General features: G+C 30.0%; 3 protein-coding genes across 5 annotated transcripts; 1 reads left to right on the forward strand and 2 right to left on the reverse strand.

The window, feature by feature from the left end:
- Nucleotides 1–16,295: 16,295 nt before the first annotated feature.
- LOC130663487 (uncharacterized) lies at nt 16,296–20,461 on the reverse strand. Of its 3 annotated transcripts, none has more exons than XM_057462735.1 (8): nt 19,869–20,273; nt 18,326–18,803; nt 17,934–18,250; nt 17,552–17,852; nt 17,129–17,476; nt 16,939–17,054; nt 16,564–16,861; nt 16,296–16,491 (listed from the first exon to the last, which is right to left on the reverse strand). In XM_057462735.1, the coding sequence occupies exons 1-8, from the start codon at nt 20,066–20,068 to the stop codon at nt 16,426–16,428; spliced, it is 2,124 nt and encodes a 707-aa protein (XP_057318718.1). In that variant the 5' UTR covers nt 20,069–20,273; the 3' UTR covers nt 16,296–16,425. The 3 variants fall into 3 exon arrangements, with proteins under 3 accessions (XP_057318718.1, XP_057318720.1, XP_057318719.1); XM_057462737.1 differs by lacking the exon at nt 19,869–20,273 and adding an exon at nt 20,320–20,461 and having other exon boundaries at nt 16,297–16,491; XM_057462736.1 differs by having other exon boundaries at nt 16,297–16,491; nt 19,864–20,005.
- Nucleotides 20,462–21,159: 698 nt separating this feature from the next.
- LOC130663047 (uncharacterized) lies at nt 21,160–23,501 on the forward strand. Its single transcript, XM_057462095.1, has 2 exons — nt 21,160–21,427; nt 21,548–23,501. The coding sequence occupies exons 1-2, from the start codon at nt 21,282–21,284 to the stop codon at nt 23,121–23,123; spliced, it is 1,722 nt and encodes a 573-aa protein (XP_057318078.1). The 5' UTR covers nt 21,160–21,281; the 3' UTR covers nt 23,124–23,501.
- Nucleotides 23,502–23,912: 411 nt separating this feature from the next.
- Nucleotides 23,913–25,738, reverse strand: LOC130664215 (uncharacterized). Its single transcript, XM_057464048.1, has 2 exons — nt 25,706–25,738; nt 23,913–25,406 (listed from the first exon to the last, which is right to left on the reverse strand). The coding sequence occupies exon 2, from the start codon at nt 25,380–25,382 to the stop codon at nt 23,913–23,915; it is 1,470 nt and encodes a 489-aa protein (XP_057320031.1). The 5' UTR covers nt 25,383–25,406; nt 25,706–25,738.
- Nucleotides 25,739–25,921: the final 183 nt, after the last annotated feature.

The raw sequence follows: 25,921 nt of genomic DNA on the forward strand, positions 1-25,921 counted from the left end.
ATTTCGGATTCGGAAAGGAAACGTTCAGGCTGCCGGGATCGGCGCCCGGAACAGGTGAGAGTATTGGGCTGCCAGTAGCGGCGCCCAATACGAGGTATGTGATTTTTGGGCTGCCCGTAGCGGCGCCCAAAGTTTAAATAAGGAATGCGTATTTAAATAAAATACGGATATATATTTTGCTTCAAGTCCGAGTGACAGGATCAAGCCAGCAGGTTTGTGTAGAGATCTTGGCTCTACCAGATCTTGTGATCCACTGCCTTGTAAACGACTGACTTTAATCGACCGACTTGATTCTGTCGCTCCTTGGTATTATACATTATCAAAATGTTAACGTTGCATCTCAGGTTTCCTATGAGAGAATCGTCGTGGTCCGGGTCTCATGCATCGTCATCTGTTTAGACTATCCGCGAGCCACGGCGACTCTCTTATCGCAAGAGATTTCCGTTACATTGTTGGCGGTGAATAAAAATAATATCGCCAACAAAGTAACGATTTATTAATTTATTAATAAATTATGATTATAAGAAGTGTCGAACCGTTTATTCGCTCACTGTGGCGAATAAATAATTCGAGACTTCAAAAAAAAAATTTCTAAAAATTTTTATTTAAATTTAATTAAAGCCAGAACGTAACAGTAGACGATTTTATTCCCTAAAAGTTATAGCAAATAAAGTTTTTTCGAATTCCACATTGTTGTCTAGTTATTTTCATTTTAATGTCATGGTCATAAAAAAAATAGTCTTCTGACCGATTTTAAGAGCTTGACATTAAAATAAAAATAACTAGAAAACAATGCGGAATTCGAAAAAACGTTATTTGGTATAACTTCTATGGAATAACATTGTCTACAAAAAAGGTCTCATGATAATTTGTAATAGGTCTGATAGTTTCTCCAGAAAAGTAAGAAAAACTCAAAATTTAATATGAATTCGACTTCAACCTCAAATAACTTTTGAACGAATAGATTCCGCAAAAAATGATAAGAATATTTTTTTGTAGAGCATTCAATTCCCTACAAAATTATGCCTGCCAATTATTCCTATGACGCATCGTTAGCTACTTATAAAAATCAGAAGACATAAAAAAAATTTTTCCCATGTTATTCTTATGGGAGATAGAAAAGTGCAATGCGGACAATGTTAATATTAATATTAAGAGCTCTAATTTTCACAGGCGTCTTTTTTTTATCTAAACGAAACTTTTGAAGCTATTTGGAAGAAAAAAAAAAATTTGTTTGTTTTTTGAATCACCCTAATATATATATATATATATATATAGTCTTTTCAACGAATGGTATTTTCGAATTCTAATCAACCAATTATGATGGGTTGTGACAAAATTACTTGAAAAATCGACCATGAGGACAAATACAATAGTTAGATTTTAGAAAAATCTACCTAAAAAGTTTCGAATTTTAGGGTTACGAGTAGCATTAAAAAAAATTCGAGTAAATTGACACTTTTCAATCTTTCTAAATCTTCCTCAATACCAAAATAGTTCCATATTTCGAGTTAAGAGTTGTGTTGAAAAAGATTCAAAGGAATTGACATTTTCAATCTTTCTGAATCTTTCTCAATACCAAAATAGTTCCATATATCCAATTATGACTTGAATTGAAATAAATTAAAATGAATTCACATTTTCCAATCTTTCTGAATCCTTCTCAATACCAAAATAGTTTCGTATTTGTGATCGAGTGTAGGATTGAAAAGAATTGAAAGAAATTGAAAATTTTCAATTTTTCTGAATCTTTCTCAATACTAAAATAGTTCCATATTTTGAGTTATGACTTGAATTGAAATAAATTAAAATAAATGCACATTTTCCAATCTTTCTGAATCTTTTTCAATAGCAAAATAGGTTGGAATCGGAAGGCATTGAAATGATGGAAGATTGAATTCTTTTTAATACTTTTGAATTCCATTATAAGATTTAAAAAGTATTCAAATGATCGAAATTTCGATTCCATTTAATATTTTTCAAAATCTCCGTATGGACTGAAAAGAATTACAATAATTTTCAATACTTTTCAATGAGTATCTAAAATCAGGGACTTCTTAAGTATACTATCTCTGCTACGAAATAAACTTAATGATGATAAAAAAATGAATTGTTTTTTTTTAAATTTTATATTCCTTTAGATTGCTTGTGATCTAATATACTTTGTACTTTTTTTCAGACGATGTGCTTAGTAGTAGCACTGAAAGTGAAACTGGAAGTTTCAGTCGTACAAACTATTCCAGAGAAAGATCGAGAAAAATCACACAATGCAGTCATCATTATCTTAAAAAAAATAGTTTAAATAATTATCCTGATAGAATGGATATCGATCAAAGTGATTTTGGGAGCAATAATGAAGAAGTGAATGAAAACGATGAAAAAATACTTGAAGAAAATGATAACGTAAATGACGATGATGAAGAAATAGATATAGAGGTTGAAGAAGCAGTTTATAACGTCAATAACGATGGTGAAGAAAGAGATAATGAAGATGATGAAGCTTATAGCGTTGATGACGACGATGAAGAAGATGATGGAGCTTATAGCGTTGATGACGATGATGACGAAATATATGAAGTGGATGACGATACTGATATTATGACTGACGATGGCGAAGAAATAAATGAAGTTGGTGACGGAGCTGATATCACGACTGACGATGATGAAGAAATAAATGAAGTGAGCGACGAAGCTGATATCGTGACTGACGATGATGAAGTCATCAACGAAGTGGATGGAAGTGATGCAGAACAGTTACAAAATGACAATGCATACCCGAAATGGAAAGAGTCATACAAAAATAATGTAGACATCGACACATTGACCCAATGGATTATGTTTAAAGCATCGAATGTATCAGTTTTTGAAGTTCTGAATATGATAACCGCAATAACCGTACGCTTTGGTTTAGCTGATGAAATTCAACAAGCTATTTTAGAGCTAACTAAATTCTTAGCTGGCCCGGATTTCAAAAATTTGGATACTTCTAAGTATTTAATGAGAAAAATATTCAATCCGCCAACAAATGCTGTATTACATGTCTTTTACTGCGAGCAGTGTAGTATCCCATTAGCAAAACCTATTACTAAAGAAGAATTAAAGAAGATCAAAAAGAAGAAATGTGACAAATGTGAAACTGAATATGATTTGTCAACGAGTAAAGAAAACTTTTTTATTTCCATCAACTTAGAATATCAACTAAAAAGTTTATTGGCAAATCAATCGATGCGGATTATAATCGATAAGCAATTAGAAAAAAATAGTAATAATAATAATGATAAAGACACTATTAGTGATATTTGCGATAGTAATAGATACATCAGCGATGACTTTATTAAATCGAAAATTGATGATGGAGATATCGTTTTAAGTTTAAATGTCAATACTGACGGTGCGCCTCTATTCAAAAGCAGCCGACATAGTTTTTGGCCCATACAATGTGTCATAAACGAAGTTCCAATTTTACTTCGCCATAAAATAGTTTTACTTGCTGGACTTTGGTACACATCAGCTGAGCCGAAACCACAGTTTATGAATTTGTACATGCATACTTTTATGAAACAAATTTCGAACCTTATGACCGATGGTATTGAGATAATGACTGAACATGGTATTATAAGGAAGTATTTTTGCAAAATTTTTTCATTTCCATTAGATTCGGTTGCTCGACCAGTTGTACAGAATCGCTTACAATTTAATGGGTCTTATGGTTGTAGCTGGTGTTACCAACAAAGCGTGTATAAATCGCGTGCCACGAGGTATCCATTCAAAAGTACGAAACCAGAAATAAGAAATCACGAAAAGTACTTGAAGGACGTGGAAAATTGTGAAAACAATAAAAAGAAACTTCCAAAAACCAAGAAAAACGAACACTATACCTTTAGAGGTATCAAAGGACCTTGTATATTGTCTTCTCTACCAGGTTTTGATTGTATTTGGGGTTTTCCCCACGACTACATGCACGCTGTTCTTTTGGGTGTGACACGTCAGCTGTGGAATACATGGAGTTCTGAATTTTTAACTGTAAAAAAACGCAAAATAATTAATGAACGCTTAATCAACATAAAACCACCGAATGAGATTCACCGGGTTCCTCGGGCACTGCAAAAGAAAAAGTCTTGGAAAGCGACTGAATGGCGCTCGTGGTTGCTGTTCTATAGTGTTCCGATATTGACTGAAATATTGAATCAAGAGCTTTTAGAATCATATAAACTGTTTGTAAAAAGCGTTCAGAAACTTCTTTCCAGCGATATTAGTGAAGAAGACTTATTAACTTGTGAGACAGATCTTCTTCAATTCGTTTACGATTGTCAGAGGTTATATGGAGATTCATTTATGACATTCAATATTCATAGTTTACAACACATGGTTCAAAGCGTTCGAGAAAATGGGCCAGCATCGTGTAATTCAGCGTATCCCTTTGAGAATAATATTTACAACTTAAAAAAAAAAGTAACAAGTCCAAAAGGAGTTTCTAGCCAGATGTCAAATCGATCTTTAAGGCATAATATGTTTGTAAGTAAACTGAATACAGCACCAGATGATCCTTCTTGGCTATTTTGTAAAACTATACTGAATAAACGAAAAGAAGTTACAAAAAAATTTATTAAAACTGATGATGGTGTAGTTTTGATTAAGGATTCGAAAGAAGACTCGACAGATACACTGAAAAAATACTACAGTCGATGTGTATATAACAACACTATGTATCATAGCAAATTATACACAAAAACAAAGAAAACAAATAATAGAATAGTCCGATTAGAAGGTGATCGAATAGCAGAAATCAATTGCTTTTATGAGCTAAATAATTTAAGTTATATTGAAGCTAATATTCTAACAGTTGAACCTTTTGATGGGTTTGAACATATATATAGAGTAACTAACTGGGAAAATGAGCAGACGATTGCACCTGTAACTGAAATTGTCTCAAAATTAATATTCATACAGGTCAGACAAATGACTTCGAGTGATGATAAAACTAATAATGATTATTATGTATGTATAAACCCAAACAATTATGAAGTGCAATAAAGAGTCTTTACAATTTTTTAATTTTTGTGTTATCTCATAATTGATTATATGCTCCTTTCATATAATATATTAAATAAATATGATAGATTAAGTATATGTATTAGTAAGCTTGTTACACGTATGTCACGGAGGAAAGAAAATGATGAAAAAAATATCAGTCAACAGGTGAGTAAATTATGAACAAATTAGAAAAATCTTTATTAATATGAAAATCTAAAAATGTTATTGATACATCGAGATCACGGAACACCAAGTAAGATGCTAATGAATATTTTATTAAATAGAGCGATAAACAATGTAACAAGGCTTACAATAGCTTAGAAATAGCTAAAATTAAGTCGAGTGAAGTCATCGCAGACGTTCCAATAAACCGAAAATAGGAACATATATTATTTACCGATTAAAAAAGATTCGAAGGCGTTCAAAAAATCAAATCACTCTTGATTTCGTTCAATCCCCCAGCAAACCAGAAATTAGACTATTATTTAGCGATTGAAAAGGATTCGACAATATTCAAAAAATCGAATCTCTTTAAATTCTCTCTAATCCCCTAACGAACCAGAAATTAGACTATTATTTAGCGATTGAAAAGGATTCGAAGGTATTCAAAAAATCGAATCTCTTTAAATTCTCTCTAATCCCCTAACGAACCAGAAATTAAACTATTATTTAGCGATTGAAAAGGATTCGAAGGTATTCAAAAAATCGAATCTCTTTAAATTCTCTCTAATCCCCCAACGAACCAGAAATTAGACTATTATTTAGCGATTGGAAAGGATTCGACGATATTCAAAAAATCGGATCTCTTTAAATTCTCTCTAATCCCCTAACGAACCAGAAATTAAACTATTATTTAGCGATTGAAAAGGATTCGAAGGTATTCAAAAAATCGAATCTCTTTAAATTCTCTCTAATCCCCTAACGAACCAGAAATTAGACTATTATTTAGCGATTGGAAAGGATTCGACGATATTCAAAAAATCGGATCTCTTTAAATTCTCTCTAATCCCCTAACGAACCAGAAATTAAACTATTATTTAGCGATTGAAAAGGATTCGAAGGTATTCAAAAAATCGAATCTCTTTAAATTCTCTCTAATCCCCCAACGAACCAGAAATTAGACTATTATTTAGCGATTGAAAAGGATTCGAAGGTATTCAAAAAATCGAATCTCTTTAAATTCTCTCTAATCCCCCAACGAACCAGAAATTAAACAATTATTTAGCGATTGAAAAGGATTCGAAGGTATTCAAAAAATCTAATCTCTTTAAATTCTCTCTAATCCCCCAACGAACCAGAAATTAAACAATTATTTAGCGATTGAAAAGGATTCGAAGGTATTCAAAAAATCTAATCTCTTTAAATTCTCTCTAATCCCCTAACGAACCAGAAATTAGACTATTATTTAGCGATTGGAAAGGATTCGACGGTATTCAAAAAATCGAATCTCTTTAAATTCTCTCTAATCCCCCAACGAACCAGAAATTAGACTATTATTTAGCGATTGAAAGGGATTCGACGGTATTCAATAAATCGAATCTCTTTAAATTCTCTCTAATCCCCTAACGAACCAGAAATTAATCAATTATTTAGCGATTGAAAAGGATTCGAAGGTATTCAAAAAATCTAATCTCTTTAAATTCTCTCTAATCCCCCAACGAACCAGAAATTAGACTATTATTTAGCGATTGAAAGGGATTCGACGGTATTCAAAAAATCGAATCTCTTTAAATTCTCTCTAATCCCCTAACGAACCAGAAATTAAACTATTATTTAGCGATTGAAAAGGATTCGAAGGTATTCAAAAAATCGAATCTCTTCAAATTCTCTCTAATCCCCTAACGAACCAGAAATTAAACTATTATTTAGCGATTGAAAAGGATTCGAAGGTATTCAAAAAATCGAATCTCTTTAAATTCTCTCTAATCCCCCAACGAACCAGAAATTAGACTATTATTTAGCGATTGGAAAGGATTCGACGGTATTCAAAAAATCGAATCTCTTTAAATTCTCTCTAATCCCCCAACGAACCAGGAATGAGACTATTATTTAGCGATTGGAAAGGATTCGACGGTATTCAAAAAATCGAATCTCTTTAAATTCTCTCTAATCCCCCAACGAACCAGAAATTAAACAATTATTTGACGATTGAAAAGGATTCGAAGGTATTCAAAAAATCTAATCTCTTTAAATTCTCTCTAATCCCCCAACGAACCAGAAATTAAACAATTATTTAGCGATTGAAAAGGATTCGAAGGTATTCAAAAAATCTAATCTCTTTAAATTCTCTCTAATCCCCTAACGAACCAGAAATTAAACTATTATTTAGCGATTGAAAAGGATTCGAAGGTATTCAAAAAATCGAATCTCTTCAAATTCTCTCTAATCCCCTAACGAACCAGAAATTAAACTATTATTTAGCGATTGGAAAGGATTCGACGGTATTCAAAAAATCGAATCTCTTTAAATTCTCTCTAATCCCCCAACGAACCAGGAATGAGACTATTATTTAGCGATTGGAAAGGATTCGACGGTATTCAAAAAATCGAATCTCTTTAAATTCCCTCTAATCCCCCAACGAACCAGGAATGAGACTATTATTTAGCGATTGGAAAGGATTCGACGGTATTCAAAAAATCGAATCTCTTTAAATTCTCTCTAATCCCCCAACGAACCAGAAATTAAACAATTATTTGACGATTGAAGAGGATTCGAAGGTATTCAAAAAATCGAATCTCTTCAAATTCTCTCTAATCCCCCAACGAACCAGAAATTAGACTATTATTTAGCGATTGGAAAGGATTCGACGGTATTCAAAAAATCGAATCTCTTTAAATTCTCTCTAATCCCCCAACGAACCAGGAATGAGACTATTATTTAGCGATTGGAAAGGATTCGACGGTATTCAAAAAATCGAATCTCTTTAAATTCTCTCTAATCCCCCAACGAACCAGAAATTTAACAATTATTTGACGATTGAAAAGGATTCGAAGGTATTCAAAAAATCTAATCTCTTTAAATTCTCTCTAATCCCCCAACGAACCAGAAATTAAACAATTATTTAGCGATTGAAAAGGATTCGAAGGTATTCAAAAAATCTAATCTCTTTAAATTCTCTCTAATCCCCTAACGAACCAGAAATTAAACTATTATTTAGCGATTGAAAAGGATTCGAAGGTATTCAAAAAATCGAATCTCTTCAAATTCTCTCTAATCCCCTAACGAACCAGAAATTAAACTATTATTTAGCGATTGGAAAGGATTCGACGGTATTCAAAAAATCGAATCTCTTTAAATTCTCTCTAATCCCCCAACGAACCAGGAATGAGACTATTATTTAGCGATTGGAAAGGATTCGACGGTATTCAAAAAATCGAATCTCTTTAAATTCCCTCTAATCCCCCAACGAACCAGAAATTAAACAATTATTTAGCGATTGAAAAAGATTCGAAGGTATTCAAAAAATCTAATCTCTTTAAATTCTCTCTAATCCCCCAACGAACCAGAAATTAAACAATTATTTAGCGATTGAAAAGGATTCGAAGGTATTCAAAAAATCTAATCTCTTTAAATTCTCTCTAATCCCCTAACGAACCAGAAATTAAACTATTATTTAGCGATTGAAGAGGATTCGAAGGTATTCAAAAAATCGAATCTCTTCAAATTCTCTCTAATCCCCTAACGAACCAGAAATTAAACTATTATTTAGCGATTGAAAAGGATTCGAAGGTATTCAAAAAATCGAATCTTCTTAAATTCTCTCTAATCCCCCAACGAACCAGAAATTACACTATTATTTAGCGATTGGAAAGGATTCGACGGTATTCAAAAAATCGAATCTCTTTAAATTCTCTCTAATCCCCCAACGAACCAGAAATTAGACTATTATTTAGCGATTGAAAAGGATTCGAAGGTATTCAAAAAATCTAATCTCTTTAAATTCTCTCTAATCCCCCAACGAACCAGAAATTAGACTATTATTTAGCGATTGAAAAGGATTCGAAGGTATTCAAAAAATCTAATCTCTTTAAATTCTCTCTAATCCCCCAACGAACCAGAAATTAAACAATTATTTAGCGATTGAAAAGGATTCGAAGGTATTCAAAAAATCGAATCTTCTTAAATTCTCTCTAATCCCCCAACGAACCAGAAATTAGACTATTATCTAGCGATTGGAAAGGATTCGACGGTATTCAAAAAATCGAATCTTTTTAAATTCTCTCTAATCCCCCAACGAACCAGAAATTAGACTATTATTTAGCGATTGAAAAGGATTCGAAGGTATTCAAAAAATCGAATCTCTTTAAATTCTCTCTAATCCCCCAACGAACCAGAAATTAAAGAATTATTTAGCGATTGAAAAGGATTCGAGGGTATTCAAAAAATCTAATCTCTTTAAATTCTCTCTAATCCCCCAACGAACCAGAAATTAAACAATTATTTAGCGATTGAAAAGGATTCGAAGGTATTCAAAAAATCTAATCTCTTTAAATTCTCTCTAATCCCCTAACGAACCAGAAATTAGACTATTATTTAGCGATTGGAAAGGATTCGACGGTATTCAAAAAATCTAATCTCTTTAAATTCTCTCTAATCCCCCAACGAACCAGAAATTAGACTATTATTTAGCGATTGAAAGGGATTCGACGGTATTCAAAAAATCGAATCTCTTTAAATTCTCTCTAATCCCCTAACGAACCAGAAATTAAACTATTATTTAGCGATTGAAAAGGATTCGAAGGTATTCAAAAAATCGAATCTCTTCAAATTCTCTCTAATCCCCTAACGAACCAGAAATTAAACTATTATTTAGCGATTGAAAAGGATTCGAAGGTATTCAAAAAATCGAATCTTTTTAAATTCTCTCTAATCCCCCAACGAACCAGAAATTAGACTATTATTTAGCGATTGAAAAGGATTCGAAGGTATTCAAAAAATCGAATCTCTTTAAATTCTCTCTAATCCCCCAACGAACCAGAAATTAAAGAATTATTTAGCGATTGAAAAGGATTCGAGGGTATTCAAAAAATCTAATCTCTTTAAATTCTCTCTAATCCCCCAACGAACCAGAAATTAAACAATTATTTAGCGATTGAAAAGGATTCGAAGGTATTCAAAAAATCTAATCTCTTTAAATTCTCTCTAATCCCCTAACGAACCAGAAATTAGACTATTATTTAGCGATTGGAAAGGATTCGACGGTATTCAAAAAATCTAATCTCTTTAAATTCTCTCTAATCCCCCAACGAACCAGAAATTAGACTATTATTTAGCGATTGAAAGGGATTCGACGGTATTCAAAAAATCGAATCTCTTTAAATTCTCTCTAATCCCCTAACGAACCAGAAATTAAACTATTATTTAGCGATTGAAAAGGATTCGAAGGTATTCAAAAAATCGAATCTCTTCAAATTCTCTCTAATCCCCTAACGAACCAGAAATTAAACTATTATTTAGCGATTGAAAAGGATTCGAAGGTATTCAAAAAATCGAATCTTCTTAAATTCTCTCTAATCCCCCAACGAACCAGAAATTAGACTATTATTTAGCGATTGGAAAGGATTCGACGGTATTCAAAAAATCGAATCTCTTTAAATTCTCTCTAATCCCCCAACGAACCAGAAATTAGACTATTATTTAGTGATTGGAAAGGATTCGACGGTATTCAAAAAACCGAATCTCTTTAAATTCTCTCTAATCCCCCCAACGAACCAGAAATTAGACTATTATTTAGCGATTAAAAAAGATTTGAAGATATTAACATTTTTGAATATTTTTGAATCTTTTCAAATCTCTCATCGAACCCGAAATTGAAATTATTATTTAGCGATTAAAAGCAATTTGAACGTATTCGTTTTTTTAAATCCTTTTTAATCGTTTTAAATTCGTTAGAGATAGGTGATTGAAATGGATTTGAATGAATTCGATTCTTCAAAACTTAAGGTATTCAAAGTGGTGGAAAGTATTTAAAAGTATTAAAAATTTTTTTTTTTGAATCCCTTTTAATCGCTTTTTTTAATCAGGGTTCGCCTTCCCTTGCTGGTATAGTGTCTGACTGAAGCCCACAACACATCTATTCATAAAATATAAATTTTCGAGATAAAACAAGAATTTTTTCACTTTTATATTTTTACGTTTTATTCAGTTTTTTTTTTTTTCGTTTTTCGAAAAATTTTTGTTTTTTTTTTCTCTTAACCTTACATTTACTGAATAATTAACGCAATAATGCAAGAAAATCCGAAAAAAAATCATTTTTTCATATTGGTAATGATTACACAAATTAAGGAACAAAACTTGTTCCTTTAATTGTTTTATAAAATTTTGAGCAATCGGCCCGGACAAACGGTTCAATGGATCAATCTGAAAATTTCCAGGGTTTTTGAGGGTACAATTAGCTGTAATATTACCTGGCAACATTATTTTTTTTATCAATATTTGCAGCGTAGCGATGCGTTGACTAAAAAAACAGAAAATGGCCATTTTTTAAGGAATTTTCAAATGGATATCAAGGATGAAAAAAAATTTTTTTTAGAAAAAATCGAAAATGGAGCTTGTAGGGAATTTATTCAAGTTTCTCGAACTGCCCTTTAAATTACTGTGCGGCCATTATTTGCTGAGATATCAATAATCAAAGACAAAAGGATCCTTTTTCATTTGAAGGCTGATATCTTAGCAGCAAATTGTCGTACAGAGAAACAAAAAAAGCAAATTGTAGCTGAATAAATTTCCTAAACGAGCCATGAATTCGTTTTTTTGAAAAAAATTTTCCCGGCCCCGTTGACCTAAAAAACAAAAGCAAAAAATTTAGAAAAATTTTGTCTCGAACTTTTTCTTATGATTACGCAAAAACCGTGGCGTGAAAAAATATTTTTCTGGAAGATCTATAAACTAGAGATTTCAAGCTTCAATTTGCTTTTTTTATTTTTTCGATACGAATATTTTTCACGAAAATACAGCCTTCCAAAAATCACTGAAAAATTTATAAAATTTTTTTGTTCCTTTAATTTTTTGGATAAGTGTATAATTCGTTTTTCCCGGGATAGTAGAATTTACCATACAGATAGTAAAAAAATATAATCGTGTTAGCAAAAAATACATAACGCCGTAATTTTTAATATCTTCTTATGTAATAATTGCCAACCACCCTGTTTAGAAAATCTCATAGAATGTAATAGATTTTCGTAAATTCCCAGAAAGATTTTATAAGAATGAATGAGTTCTATGAGAATCTATCGGATTTTTCAAGCAGGGTAGTAAATTGCACGTCTCAACGCGAAGCGTGAGTTGTGCTTTACTCTCACTCTCTCAAGGTCAAGCAATTATCTCGGCTTAAATTGCTTTTATCCGATCCTTTTTGCACTTTGAGTATTAAATGAGTTGACAAATATCAACAATAACACTTTTTTATGACAGTAGATACTTTAAAAAACACTATTTTTGCTAGATAGTAAATAAAAAACCGTTTTGAAAAAATATTTCGGTGGACGTCGGGTTGTCTGTGTGTGCGGATGATGTATGTGGTCACGATAACGTCCAAAAAACTTCACTTTTTGAGTCAATTTTTTTTTTCATATATATATATATATATATATATATATATATATATATATATATATATATATATATATATATATATATATATATATATATATATATATATATAATTAAAAAATAGTTCAAACTTTCGCCACACATGGGCTTAAGTCGCAGAAAAATAAATACTATTCGCGGGAAGATTTGAAACATATTTTTTCTTTTATTTTATTTAATACTTTTACGGAGTATTTATATGCTTGAATATTGAGTAACTGATTAATGATTAATGATTATTTTTGTCATAAAATGAGCGTTGAGACGTGCACTTTTGGATTTTCCAAACTTTTTTACTAAATGTTTTGTAATAATTAAAATACAGTATGTATTTATTCATATCTGTTAGTAAATTTTACTATTGTATTTTTCAATATTGTAATTTTTGCTATATTTTTTTCTCCGTGTACTGTACCTATCAAGTTTAATATTTCTTGCCGAGTTTAAAAATTAATAAGCTGTATTGAATGTCATAGTGAAGATCTCAATCGGTCAATTCGTTCAAAAGTTATAGACTATTTACATACGTACGTACATATACACCTACATAAACTTGGAAATCATCTTGAAAATAATCCTAATAGCTTCCTAGTACCTCAAAATGTCGCGATCTGTTCAAAACTCGGTTTTCGAAAATCAGACCGAAACCAAGAATTTTTTTTTTTTTTTAAATTGTCAATTTTCTCAGCGGGGAGTTAAAAAATACTCACCCAGCAAACGAAGTCGGATTGAAGTCCAATACGAACCAATCCGATTCAATGCGATTTTTGAAAACAGTGTTTCGTGTTAAAACGCATTGAATCGGATAGAATTGTTGTGTAGCCAACGGGTTACACAGCGCTCTCTATGACCACCTTATAGAAAAATAAAATAAAACAATTATATCTATAGGCGGGAATTTTAGAATACCTTTTATATTTAGATATAAAATAAATATTTAGATATAGAATAGATATATAGATATCGTAGAGATAAAATAAAAACTAAAATAAGAATACAATTATTGTAATGGTCACTTAGAATATAAAATAAATGAATATTTTGGGAAAACCCATGAGGATTTTTGCCAGACGTTGAATTCCATATTTTTATGACTATAATCCTCTTGTTGGCAAAACTTTCCCAAAAATATTCAAAAACCAATTAAGGGATTATTTTGCTGGGACTAAGCTGCGGACAATACGGCGAGACTCCATGGCAGCGACAGCCCAGGGAAATTGAAGCTGCTGTGACGTCAAAGTCTGCACGGACTCACTCATTTTGAGAGGGGATAAAAACCAGTGATGGCGGGACTCAACAGCAGCACTCGAAAATACCCTCACTACTCATTTTTTACCCCCTCTCTCAAAAAAGGATCGCTGGTGAAGACGGAGGACAAGCTGATTCAATAATTCGGATGGAAGATTCATTCCAAACGTGGTAACCAACTTGAACGTTGGTAATTTAGAAACTTACGATATTTAATAAAGTTCGTCCATTATTTTGTGTAAATTGTACGAATAAAATAATACAGTTTTACTTAAATTGAATTAGTTAATTTTATTTATATACAATTTTAACTCCGATTAAAATATTAAAACCTAATTCAAATTTAAGTAGTAATATCGCGCGCTTTTAAATCCTACATATTTCTCCGCAAGCTGAACGCCTCCAAGTTCCGAAGGGCGAATTAAAAGAACACATTCACGCTATAGTCAACCTGGCGGCATGGAGAATAGAAACTCTCTATTCTCCATGCCTGGCGGCTATACAACAGAATAAATTCGAGGCAGAGTTCAACTTACCGACCAAGTCTAGTCGATGCGCACGAAAAAATGATCAAAGATCATTTTTTCGGTGGGTAAAGATCGATTTTGAAAACTTTTTTTTTTTAAAATACTAGAAAAAATATAAGGAAAAAAGTTACCATAAATTTGGAGGTGGATCATTTTTTTTTATAAAAAAATTAGATGTAAAATGAAATATCTCTAAAAGTATTGAGAAGTTTCCGAGACAAACTAGTATTATTGTTTTTGGGATTTAATAACGAACAAAATGAATTTTGAACGAAGTCTCTACGACGAATAGTTGCTGAGATAAAAATTATTAATGCGCGAAAAACGAAAAAGCGTGTCATTTCGTCCGCGCTCGGATAAACAAAAGAGTGTAACTCGGCAGCAAATCGATATTTTTACAATTTTTTTTTATTCTCTTAGTAAATCATATATCAATCATAAAAAAATTTGGTAACTTCCAAAAAAATTTTTTCGAATTTAAAATTTTAAAAAAGTAAAAATCACTTTTTGTTAAATAAAAAATAGAAAAAATGAAAAATAAATAAAATGACCTAATGGATAATTTTGTTTGAACCATTACCTAAACAATTACGGGTAATGACAGTTAAAAAAAATTTTTTTTTCATAAAAAAACCCGTTTTGAACATTTTTGAAATTTATCAACAATTAAAAAAAAATATATATTTATTTGATACGATAGAAATTCATCTCGCGAAATTCTGAATCGAATGATATATACGAATTTTTTAAATTTTTCCTTTATAATTTTCAATATAAGGACTTAAAAAAATTTCTTGCTACGGGACAAAAAAAAATTGGACTTCGGATATCTTTGGGAATTGCTAGAGAGAGAAAGTAGGCATAAGACGTAGTGTCTTTTTCTAACGGATAACGATTACTTCTCGATAACTTCTCAATACTTTTAGAGATATTTCATTTTACATCTAATTTTTTTATAAAAAAAAATGATCCACCTCCAAATTTATGGTAACTTTTTTCCTTATATTTTTTCTAGTATTGTAAATAACAAATTTTTCAAAATCGATCTTTACCCACCGAAAAAATGATTTTTGACCATTTTTTCGTGCGCATCGACTGGACTATAATCCAAACGCATGTAAGTGAAATTTTCCTTTTTGATATTTTGTTCATATCAAGAAATTTATTTCTTTCAGGTTGGGCCGTGGTAAATTGATAAACATAATTTTATTTTTCTAATAACGTCAGAGACAAAAGTTAAAATTAAATAAGTTTATCAAAAAGAACATATTATAAACTATTGCAGAAGCTAAAAATAATTTAATTTTAAAATTTTTCTAAAAACTTCTCAAATTATTTATAAGAAAATAAAATTCTGAAAGTGAATAAAAAAAGAAACCAACTCATTATTAATAAATTTTTAGAAGTTTTAGAAGTTGGTAACAAAATTTTCTGTAGTTATCCAATTCTAACGAGTCGGGTCTAATCGTATTAAAACGGATTGAAAAAGGAAATTTCAAAAACTGCATTGAATCGTGTTAAAGCGGATAGGATGTTGAATCCGACTCAATCCGATCCCGTTTGCTGGGCATGCTACATTTTAAAAAACTAAAAATAAGTTGCGTAAATTTTCGTTGGTATTATATTGGTTTCTAGCTTTAAAATATTACTTTTTAAATTATAAAATGAATATATACATTTTTTTTTATAACTAAAAAATTACTCTTTTAAATTACAGAAAAATAAACACGAGTTATTTTTTCAATTTAAAAAAAAATCGTTTTTTCAAAAGTTATGTAATTATTTAAAAAATGTGGGATGTTGGCTAACTTCAAGCTCATAATAAATTCCTTTTGAATTAAAAGAAAAATTTTGAGCAGATATTATAGTTATTAATATTTAATGTTTATTAAAGTTATAATTTTAAAATCCATTACAATAATAATAAAATAAAAATTTTACATTAATAATTTATAAAAGTATGATTTTTTGGATGTTCATAATATTAATTATAATATAAGTAAGTATATAAAATGTGAATTAATTTTCATATTTTTACAAGACTGATGTCTTCGCTGTCTTCATCATCTGAACTATCTATAGCATAGCATAGCTGAAAAAATAATTAAAAAAATTTAGCATCAATAAAATAATATTTTTAAATATTTATCTAGTTCTCACAAACCTCATCTAAATTTGGTCTTTTGAGTAAATCTTCTAAGCCAGCAACTCGTTCCAGATAATTTGGCTGATTACAAGCATCAAGTATAAAATCAAAACCACGTTTTCGATATTCATTAATTAATGGTATAGAACAAGCAGTACAAGATGGAAATCTGTGAGTAATCGTTAACCGCATCTCATAATTCCAAAGAGAACCACGAATAGTATGCGGAACTACACCTAACAAACCTTCACAAGATTCTCGTTCACTTGAACGATATTGACTTCGACTATCATCCATAAAAGCATTGGCCCCAATACTGTTAGATTAAATAATATTTAAATATAGCAAAACAGGAAAAAGTAGCTAGTAATTTTTATAATTATTAAATTTAACCCTTTGGAATGTTGAGTGACGGCGATCATTAGTTCAACAGCAAGACCAGCAGCAATTGATGATAGTCCTGGTCTGCTTACTGTACATTGCTGGTCAAGGGTTCGATCGACTTGAGACTATAATCGTCATAATTATTAAACAACAAATAACATATTTTTGAACTGCTTTATATTTATGCAATAGAGCTTACATTTCCCGGCTGAGTTACATCATTGCAAAAATAACAACCAAGATCTTCGCCAGACGGACAATGCTGAGTTAAATCAGGAGAACCAGCTACTGTTATTTTTCGTGTACCATGACGTTGTACAGTATAAGAATCAAAACCAAGAGCTGCGTTTATTGCCATTTTATCAAATACTGCACATAATAATGTTGGTAACCAACGCGCTTCACGTGAATCAAGCAATAAAAATATCACATCATGATTTTGGACTAATTTTTCTAATGTTTTTACTGCTGTTTGAGTGGATACCATAAGACTTTGTCCTACTACATGACCAGGCATTGGAATATGCATAATTACAGCTTCAACATTCTGATAATAAATATATAATTTTAAATATTATTATTTGTCGTAAAAATATTTCATAATTAAAACATAAATGATTACAAATGTAGGAGATATTCGAAGAAGCGCATCTCTTGCTGCTTCAGCTTTCAATCGTTTATTGACAGCATCTTCGTGAGTATAAAGACTTTGTCTAACGGTATTACTGTGAGATACTGTAGAGCTATCAACGAAAGTTATATTTTTGATTCCCCAACCGATTAATACTCTTGCAACTGAACAACCTAATGTTCCAGCCCCTAGCAATAAACAACGTAGTTTAGAAATTTTTTCTAAGTTTAAATCAGGAACAAGTCGCCACTTCATAAGTTTTAGATTCAAATTAACTGCACGAGCAGCCATTCTATAATTAAATCGAAGGATTCCTAAATAATTTATAATATATATTTTGTCATAATAAAAATAAATTTGTTAAGTTATCTACCGATTTGGATCCAGTGATTCTGATAGATCAGCAATATTTGGTCCCATTTTACCGTTTACATTTGTTTCCCAACCTACCAGTCGTCCTTCAATCATTTCTTTCTTTTTAAAATCTTTATTGAAATTTTCTGTTACTTTTATCGTAAAAATAACAGATGATTCTAAATTTTTGCCTCGAATTGATAAAATATTTATTGTTTCACTAAAAGCAAAGTCCGGGCAAGAATAAAATAATAAACATAAAAGATTCCTTAGTGGCCATCCCGGTTCTAAAGTATCACATGGATCATAAAAAGCAAAATACAATTTTTGATGAGCCTGAAAAAAATTTTCCATTGTTTATAAAAATAAATAATTAAAACAACATTAATTTGTCATGTTTACGATACTTACGCAATTAGTTTCATTTGTTTTCTCTGTGTGTGAGTTGACGTAATTGATTCCTTCAGATAAATTAATAATCTCCAAGTTATTATTACTTGATAATAATACAGAAAAAAAACATTTTAATTTAGAGTCTAGACTATTGAAGCTAATTCGCAGTTTATCAAAGTCATTATTTGAAAATATTTCAATAGCTTTTTGATGTGGAGCTTCATAAAAAATTTCAGGTAAATTAAATAAAGTCGGATAAGCTGCCCAATAATGAAATCTGTGTTTTTTTAAATCAGCGTATGATAATAGTAAAAATAAAGTAAGTCGCCATGGTTCTTTTACAGCTGTTCCATCAATTATTACATCTTTCAGATGTTTACCAAGTGAATCAATAAATTTATCAGGTTGCATTTGTCTAAATGCTTCAAAAGTATTAGTATTAATGAGTATTCCAGAACAGGCAACAGTTCCATTATGTGATGTTGTTTCAACGTTTCTAAAAATTAATTAAATAAAATAATAATTACACCGGCACACAAAAAAAAATAAGTTCTCTGTACTTTTGACGGGACCGATTTATTCCCATGTATTTTGACCCGCTGAATCCGAATCCGAGGTCCGTTTAACCCGTACACCCTCAGATTTTTAGAAAACTTTAAAAAACCTCAAAAATACACAAAAATCGACCGTTTTTTAAATTTATAAATTTTTTTAACCCTAACTAAGCATGATTTTTTATGTATTTCGGTCCTCTACATACTAACTTGAAGTTTATTTAAAACATTAGCCATTTAAAGTCTGAGTAAATTCCAAAAAACCCCAAAAAATTGCAAAAAAGCAAAAAAATTCTTAGTATTGTGATGAACAAAATTTTATAGGGCTAAATAAATAATTATTTTCATGTATGTTTATCTGTCACATATAATTCTCGAACATCCATGGCTCAGACATCTCTAAAATTTTAAATAAATGGCAAAAATTCCCAAAAAATCGAAAAAAATAAAATTTGGTATAACAAAAATCAATTTTTAAATCGAAATAAATAAAAGAAATCATATTGTTCGATCTGTGATATATATATAAAAAATATTTTGGCCTAAAACATAAAAAAATTTTATTATGCTTCAAAAAATTTTTTTCATCACAATACTAAGAATTTTTTTGCTTTTTTGCAATTTTTTGGGGTTTTTTGGAATTTACTCAGACTTTAAATGGCTAATGTTTTAAGTAAACTTCAGGTTAGTATGTGGAGGACCGAAATACATAAAAATCATGCTTAGTTAGGGTTAAAAAAATTTATAAATTTAAAAAACGGTCGATTTTTGTGTATTTTTAAGGTTTTTTAAAGTTTTCTAAAAATCTGAGGGTGTACGAGTTAAACGGACCTCGGATTCGGATTCAGCGGGTCAAAATACATGGGAATAAATCGGTCCCGTCAAAAGTACAGAGAACTTATTTTTTTTTGTGTGCCGGTGTTATTCAATATAAATTTAAAAACAAAAATCGAAATAAATTTTAAATTATTTGTATAAAAATAATATAAAATATAAATCCACCTAACTCGTTAAATGATGTACAATCAAGAATCATTGGACTTATTTTGTTTTCATATATTTTGTCAAAACTATAACCACTCCAAATAGAAATCTCCGTTTTATCTTCTAATTTATATTTATCCAATTTCAATTCTGATAATTTTGCCCAAAAACTTGGATCAATAGCTGACCGTAATTTTGTAAATTTAACCATTTCCGATGCCATTGTATAGTTTTTTTATTACTTTTTATAAAAACTTGAAATATTTAATCATTCTATTTCAGATTGAATCACTTAAATACAATAATGCGACTAATTAAAAAATAATAAATATTGAAAATAATAATAAATCTCTTCTCGATAATAAATAAATTTTCTCAATTATAACAATATACGACTATCAACACATGTATGCATACGCTGATATATAAATATTTTGATATTAATTTTTGAAAAAATTAAAAATACTTGCATACTTGTAAATAGTTCGTATGTACTTATTTTTTAATATTACAACGTTACTTGAATGTCAAATATTAAATTTAAATAAAATTGACTGAATCATAATAAAGATGAATGAATAAGGCGAAGATTTATAATTCACTTTACATCCGTCAGAGGATGTTACTGTGTCATTTGTAACACACATACATTAAATCATGTATATACTACATATGTATATATAGTCGTCCCGACCAAAAAGTCGTCCTCCCACTACCATTAGTTAGCACGGTTAGCACGTAGGCGAATACTCTACTCAAAATTTCTTTACTCAAGCACAAAGACGACATCTATACTCAGTGACAACCAATTCAATGACAACTGTACTCCAATATATATTTATAATCATCGCATCCATATTAAGTTTACTCAAAGTCCCTGATAGCCAGAGTTTCCGATCAGAAAGTTGGTGTACCTGAGTTGCGTGTAACTGTTGTCGACAACTTGGCGACAATCTACTGCTGCAACCTGTCACCAAGTTTCTGAGAAACTTGTAGCCAAGTTGTCGGCAACAGTTACACGAGCTGAAAGTTGTCGACAAGTTGCTCGGAAAGTTGCCGTCAACTTATGGAAATGCTGACTTTTGCAGCCAACTTGGCGACAGGTTGCGGCAGTAGATTGTCGACAAGTTGCGGGCAACTTGGCTATCAGGCAGGGAAGGGCACGTAAAATACTTAACGTATAATACATAGTTTTATACATGTAAAATACTGGTAAATTACCTACTGAGTTTTCTACATGACGTATTTTACGTCGAGTCTTTTGGCGCCCCCTGTGAACTTATGATGAACTTTTAAAATTGTAAACAAATAATAAATGAATTAGTTTCAACCGTTTCAACTAAGCTCATTCACCTTTTATTTGTTATAAAAAAATATCATTTGGTATCTCGTGTTAGATATTAAATTTCAATACTAAAATAAAGTTACATAAAAAAATGCAACGAGGAGGTCGTCCAAAACATAATTTTTGGGAAGAAGGAGGATTTAAAAGTATTCGCCAAAACGGCAAACAAGTTGCGTCATGTTTACGGTGTAACAAAATTATAAACAACACTGCTGAACAGCGATTAAAAAGTCACAGGTAAAAATGACTTTTTTTTATTCTAACTAAATTAAATTTAAAATTTAACCTCAAAATAATTTTTTTCACAAAGCCCTGAACGATTGAGTTTGACAATAATTAGTGTTTATTTTTTTATAGAAAAACGTGTATATGGGAAGTTGAGAATTCTAATATTGATAGCAGCGATGATTCCGTAGTTCCACATTTATCATTAAAACGTAAAAATCGATCTGGAAGTTGTGATGAGAATAATAATTGTACTACTACTTGTGATACTGATGGAGTCATCACATTATCAACCGTCAAATTGAAGAAGAATACGCCTAAAATAAATTCTTTTATAGATAAAATAAGCGAGGTTGAGCATTTAAAATTGGACGAAGCTTTAAGTTACTTCTTTTTTAGTAAAAATTTACCGTTTCATCTAGTTGAAGATGAGTATTTTATTAAACTTTGTAAAACATTGCGACCAGCTTACCAAGTACCTAGTCAAACTGAGTTATCAACACGCTTACTTGATAATGCTCACAAAAAATTTACTAGTAATCAAGTAAACATAAATGAGAAACAAGCAATATTATTGTTTTGTAAAAATATCGATTGCACAACATCTTTAGAGATAATTGGAATTATAAAAGCTGGAAGTACCACATTGTTTATCAAATCATGGAGCTTTAAAGATGAAGAGGATTATTCAGATAACTATTTTAAAATGGTTGAGGAATCAAATGTGATTACACTTAAAAAATATAATTTTCCAATTTATAGTGTCGTATCCTTTATTAATATTTTAAAAATAGATAATACTCGTGATTCTACTTTAACAGTAGCACCTACTTGTAAGTCTACTGTTAAATGGCATTTGACATGCCATTCAGAAGCTATGGACACGTTGACTACATCAATCCATGACGATGTTTTGGACATTAAAGTAAATCGTTTATTAAATCAATTGAAGGATACAAATATTGAGAGTGAAATAGTGATAAGAAACGGAGATAAACAATCTCAACTCCAAGAAGATGTTGTTGAGCTTTCCTATTACTCAAAATTATCCGTATGTTTAAAAAATTTACCGGTCATACGTCAAATTGTTGGTGATGGGCTTGAGAAATTTGATCAAGATCTGGTTATGACTATATTTGATAGAACATTCGAAAATAATTTGAAAGAATCTATTTTTATTTTTGAATTTCTTTCAAAATTTAAATCTGACAGCAATAAAAAACATTTTTCTATCGCTGACTCCACTGAAGAATGGTTTAAATTGAAAACATTGATAAAAAATGAAGAATATACTGGAATAATCGATTATGTATTGAAAAAAGTAATTACGCCACAAGCGTTAACAGCTAATTTTCTGCACCCATCCTACAAGGGTAATGCTTTCATGAAAATTAATGAATACAGTCACATGGTTTATGAGTTTCTAATTGATGAATTAGATGGTGAAGGATTACAAGAATTAGAACTTTATAAAAATTCAAGAGGTTTATTTAACAAACTATTTGTCAAAATGACAAGTCCTGAAGTTTTTTGGAGCATAGCTTCAGAAGAATTTACAAAGATTAGCATTTTAGCTGAATCTTTATTAAAGATACCAGCGTGTACTTTTCAATTTGTCCAAAGTGATTTAGGTAAAAACTTGCCGAATGAATTAATGCCAAAATTCATCGATGTATTTTATAGTTTAAAGTTTATGAATATTAACTAACTATATTATCTAATATAGATGTAATTATTTTTATAAATTCTTTAAACAAATAAGTAATTTTATACTTTTTTTGGTAATAATTTTAACAAATTACTAATTATACTTGTATTACATTTAAAAATTATTTAATTAGTTATAATACGAAACCAAAGATCACTTGGTGAACTAAAGTAAAAATATTTTAAATAATTTTAAGAGATTAACCACTGTGATCAAATGTTTTAAACTTTCGCTGTGATTTAACTATAGATTAAATAATTTATCTAAATATTAGATTAATTTCTAACTTAATAATTTGTTATTAAACAGTTGAATCAATTCTTATATATACTGAACTATAGTAATCAATTTGATTAGTAAAAATTACATGCGATTATCATTAACTGAGAGGAATAATTTATATTTAATCGAAAAAGTTTGTCATTGGTTTTCTATTTATGTTTTTATTTTCTTCTGTAAAAAAATTGTAAATGTTATATTTTAATTAAAAGAAAATTAACTTGTTCTTATAGAATTCGTGTTTTAATTTATGTTTATTCATTTTTAAAATTGAAAAATTATTTTTATTACCTAATGAAATCATACACTTATAAAATATATCATAAATCATACACTTATAAAATATATAACGATTAATTAACTTATAAAAAAATCAGGAAAACGGTTAAAGGTAAAAATACAATCGTAGAGTTGTTATTAGTACAATTTTTAAGCATGAAAATTTTGATTAGACGTTAATTTTTATTAAATTACAGTAAAATTGACGTATTTTATGTAAATAATCTGCAATTATTTAGAAGTTCCAGAGTTCATTTTTAATGAATAGTAAATATCGACTAATTTTTCGGAGCGCTCAACTGTTAATCGATTTCGTAGAGATGAGTGAACAAATGACCAGTTGGAAAATAATCGTTCAATTTGTGCTGATGATGCTGGAATATTAATCAATTTTTGTGCTAATTTTGATATACTAGGATATAAATTCTCAGTCATCTGCCAAAACAATTGTGGAGGAATAGTTTCTTTTTTCAATAAAGTGCCAAAAATTGCAGATTTGTTTTGATACGCATGTAATTCATGGTACGAAGTTTCATTTAACTCTTGTTTTATAAACTCAAGAGCTTTTAAACGGTATTTTTCTACATGAAGAAACTGTTTACCTTGGTAAACCGGATGCAATAAATTTGCTGCTAATAAAATAGGCGTAAGTACTTTATCGACTCGTTTTTTGACAATCTCTTGAGTTTTTTCATTCTCAGTCGGAATATTCAACTTCATCCATTCTTCAGCAGCATCAGGTAAAGTACACTTTGATTGTTGACATTTATTTATTAATGAACAGACAGGATCAGATAAAACTATATAATCTTGCAACTTTGTTATCAAAGAATCGTCAGAAAGCAAATTATTTAAGGTAAATAATTTGTCTTTTTCTGTATTTTGCTTTTTAACTTTCTTGAGAGACTCCTCATTTAATTTATCGTTCACAATTTTTTTCATTATGTCTAGATTTTTTAAACAACATCGAAATGCATCACGATAGCTACACCAACGAGTTTCACAAGCCAATTTCATTTTCATTCCTCCAAGTTTTATTACCTCCCTTTCTAAATTCGGAGCTTTAAATGCACGTAAGATTGTATTTATAGATTCCGCAAATGTTTTATCAATAAGATCCTTGGCAAGTAAATTGCCATTATGACTACTACATCCTGCGTGCCATAAATTTACAGCTTTACCCATTGCTGTCATAACTGGAGCATTGTCAGAAACCACGGCATAGATATTTTTGTTATAGTCCGTTTTGGCCATATTGACAGCTTCTTCAACAACTTTGGTTAATTGTTGCGTATCTTCGGACATTGATGTAAAATCCCAAGAATTTAAAAAAAAACTTGGTTCATTTGCTGTATGAATTATACATACAACATTTTTTGTATTTGCAACCGAATTTTTCCAACCATCAATTACTATTACTCCTTCAGATTCATCAATTTTTCTGTGTTCACTTGATATTTTGTTGTGTAGCTTATTTAGTAGCGTACCTGAGAGAGTTTTTCTGCATGGTGGTTTATAATTTGGATTCAAAGAGTTAACAAGCTCTTTAAATTGAGTTGATTCAACAACGCTAAATGGTATATTGCATCCTATGAAAAATTGTGTCAGTTTCTCATCAATAATTGATAAATCATTAGCACGATTAGGTGGAAGATCTGAGTTTGTATCAATTCGTTTATGAAATGAAAAATCAGCAGACATTTTTTTTGTTAATGCACCTTGCACCTGTAAAAATATAAAGAAAAATTTATTTAAAATTCAGAGTGGAACTGAGTTTTTTTTTGCAAATATAATTGTTATTTTTTAATATGATACTGAAATTAAAAAACATATTTTAATTCTTTGGAATTTTATAAACTCAAAATTATTGTGAAGAAATTTTGATAAAAAAAATTCTACATCTAGAAAGTAAAAAAATTTACAAGTGCAAATTTTTTAAGAATCTTCTTTTTATAATTAATTTTTCATAAAAATCATTGAAATTGTCAGGTGTCGGGTGATTTCAGTATCATTTTTTAATATACCTTAGTTTTGTCAGTTTTGTCCAAGCAACTAGTACTTTTTGCACCACATGCATTTCTAAAATAAATGAAGAAAATGTAATATTAATTATTCAAAAATGACACGTTATTATTTTTAAATTAAATGAGTATAAATTTTTATCAAAAAAATATTTACCGGTGACTCTGTAATCTAACTTGTGCAGTATTCTTTAACTGACAATTACACTTTAAACACCG

The sequence above is a fragment of the Microplitis mediator genome, chromosome 2 (genome assembly GCF_029852145.1).
Source record: "Microplitis mediator isolate UGA2020A chromosome 2, iyMicMedi2.1, whole genome shotgun sequence".
Classification (NCBI taxonomy): domain Eukaryota; kingdom Metazoa; phylum Arthropoda; class Insecta; order Hymenoptera; family Braconidae; genus Microplitis; species Microplitis mediator.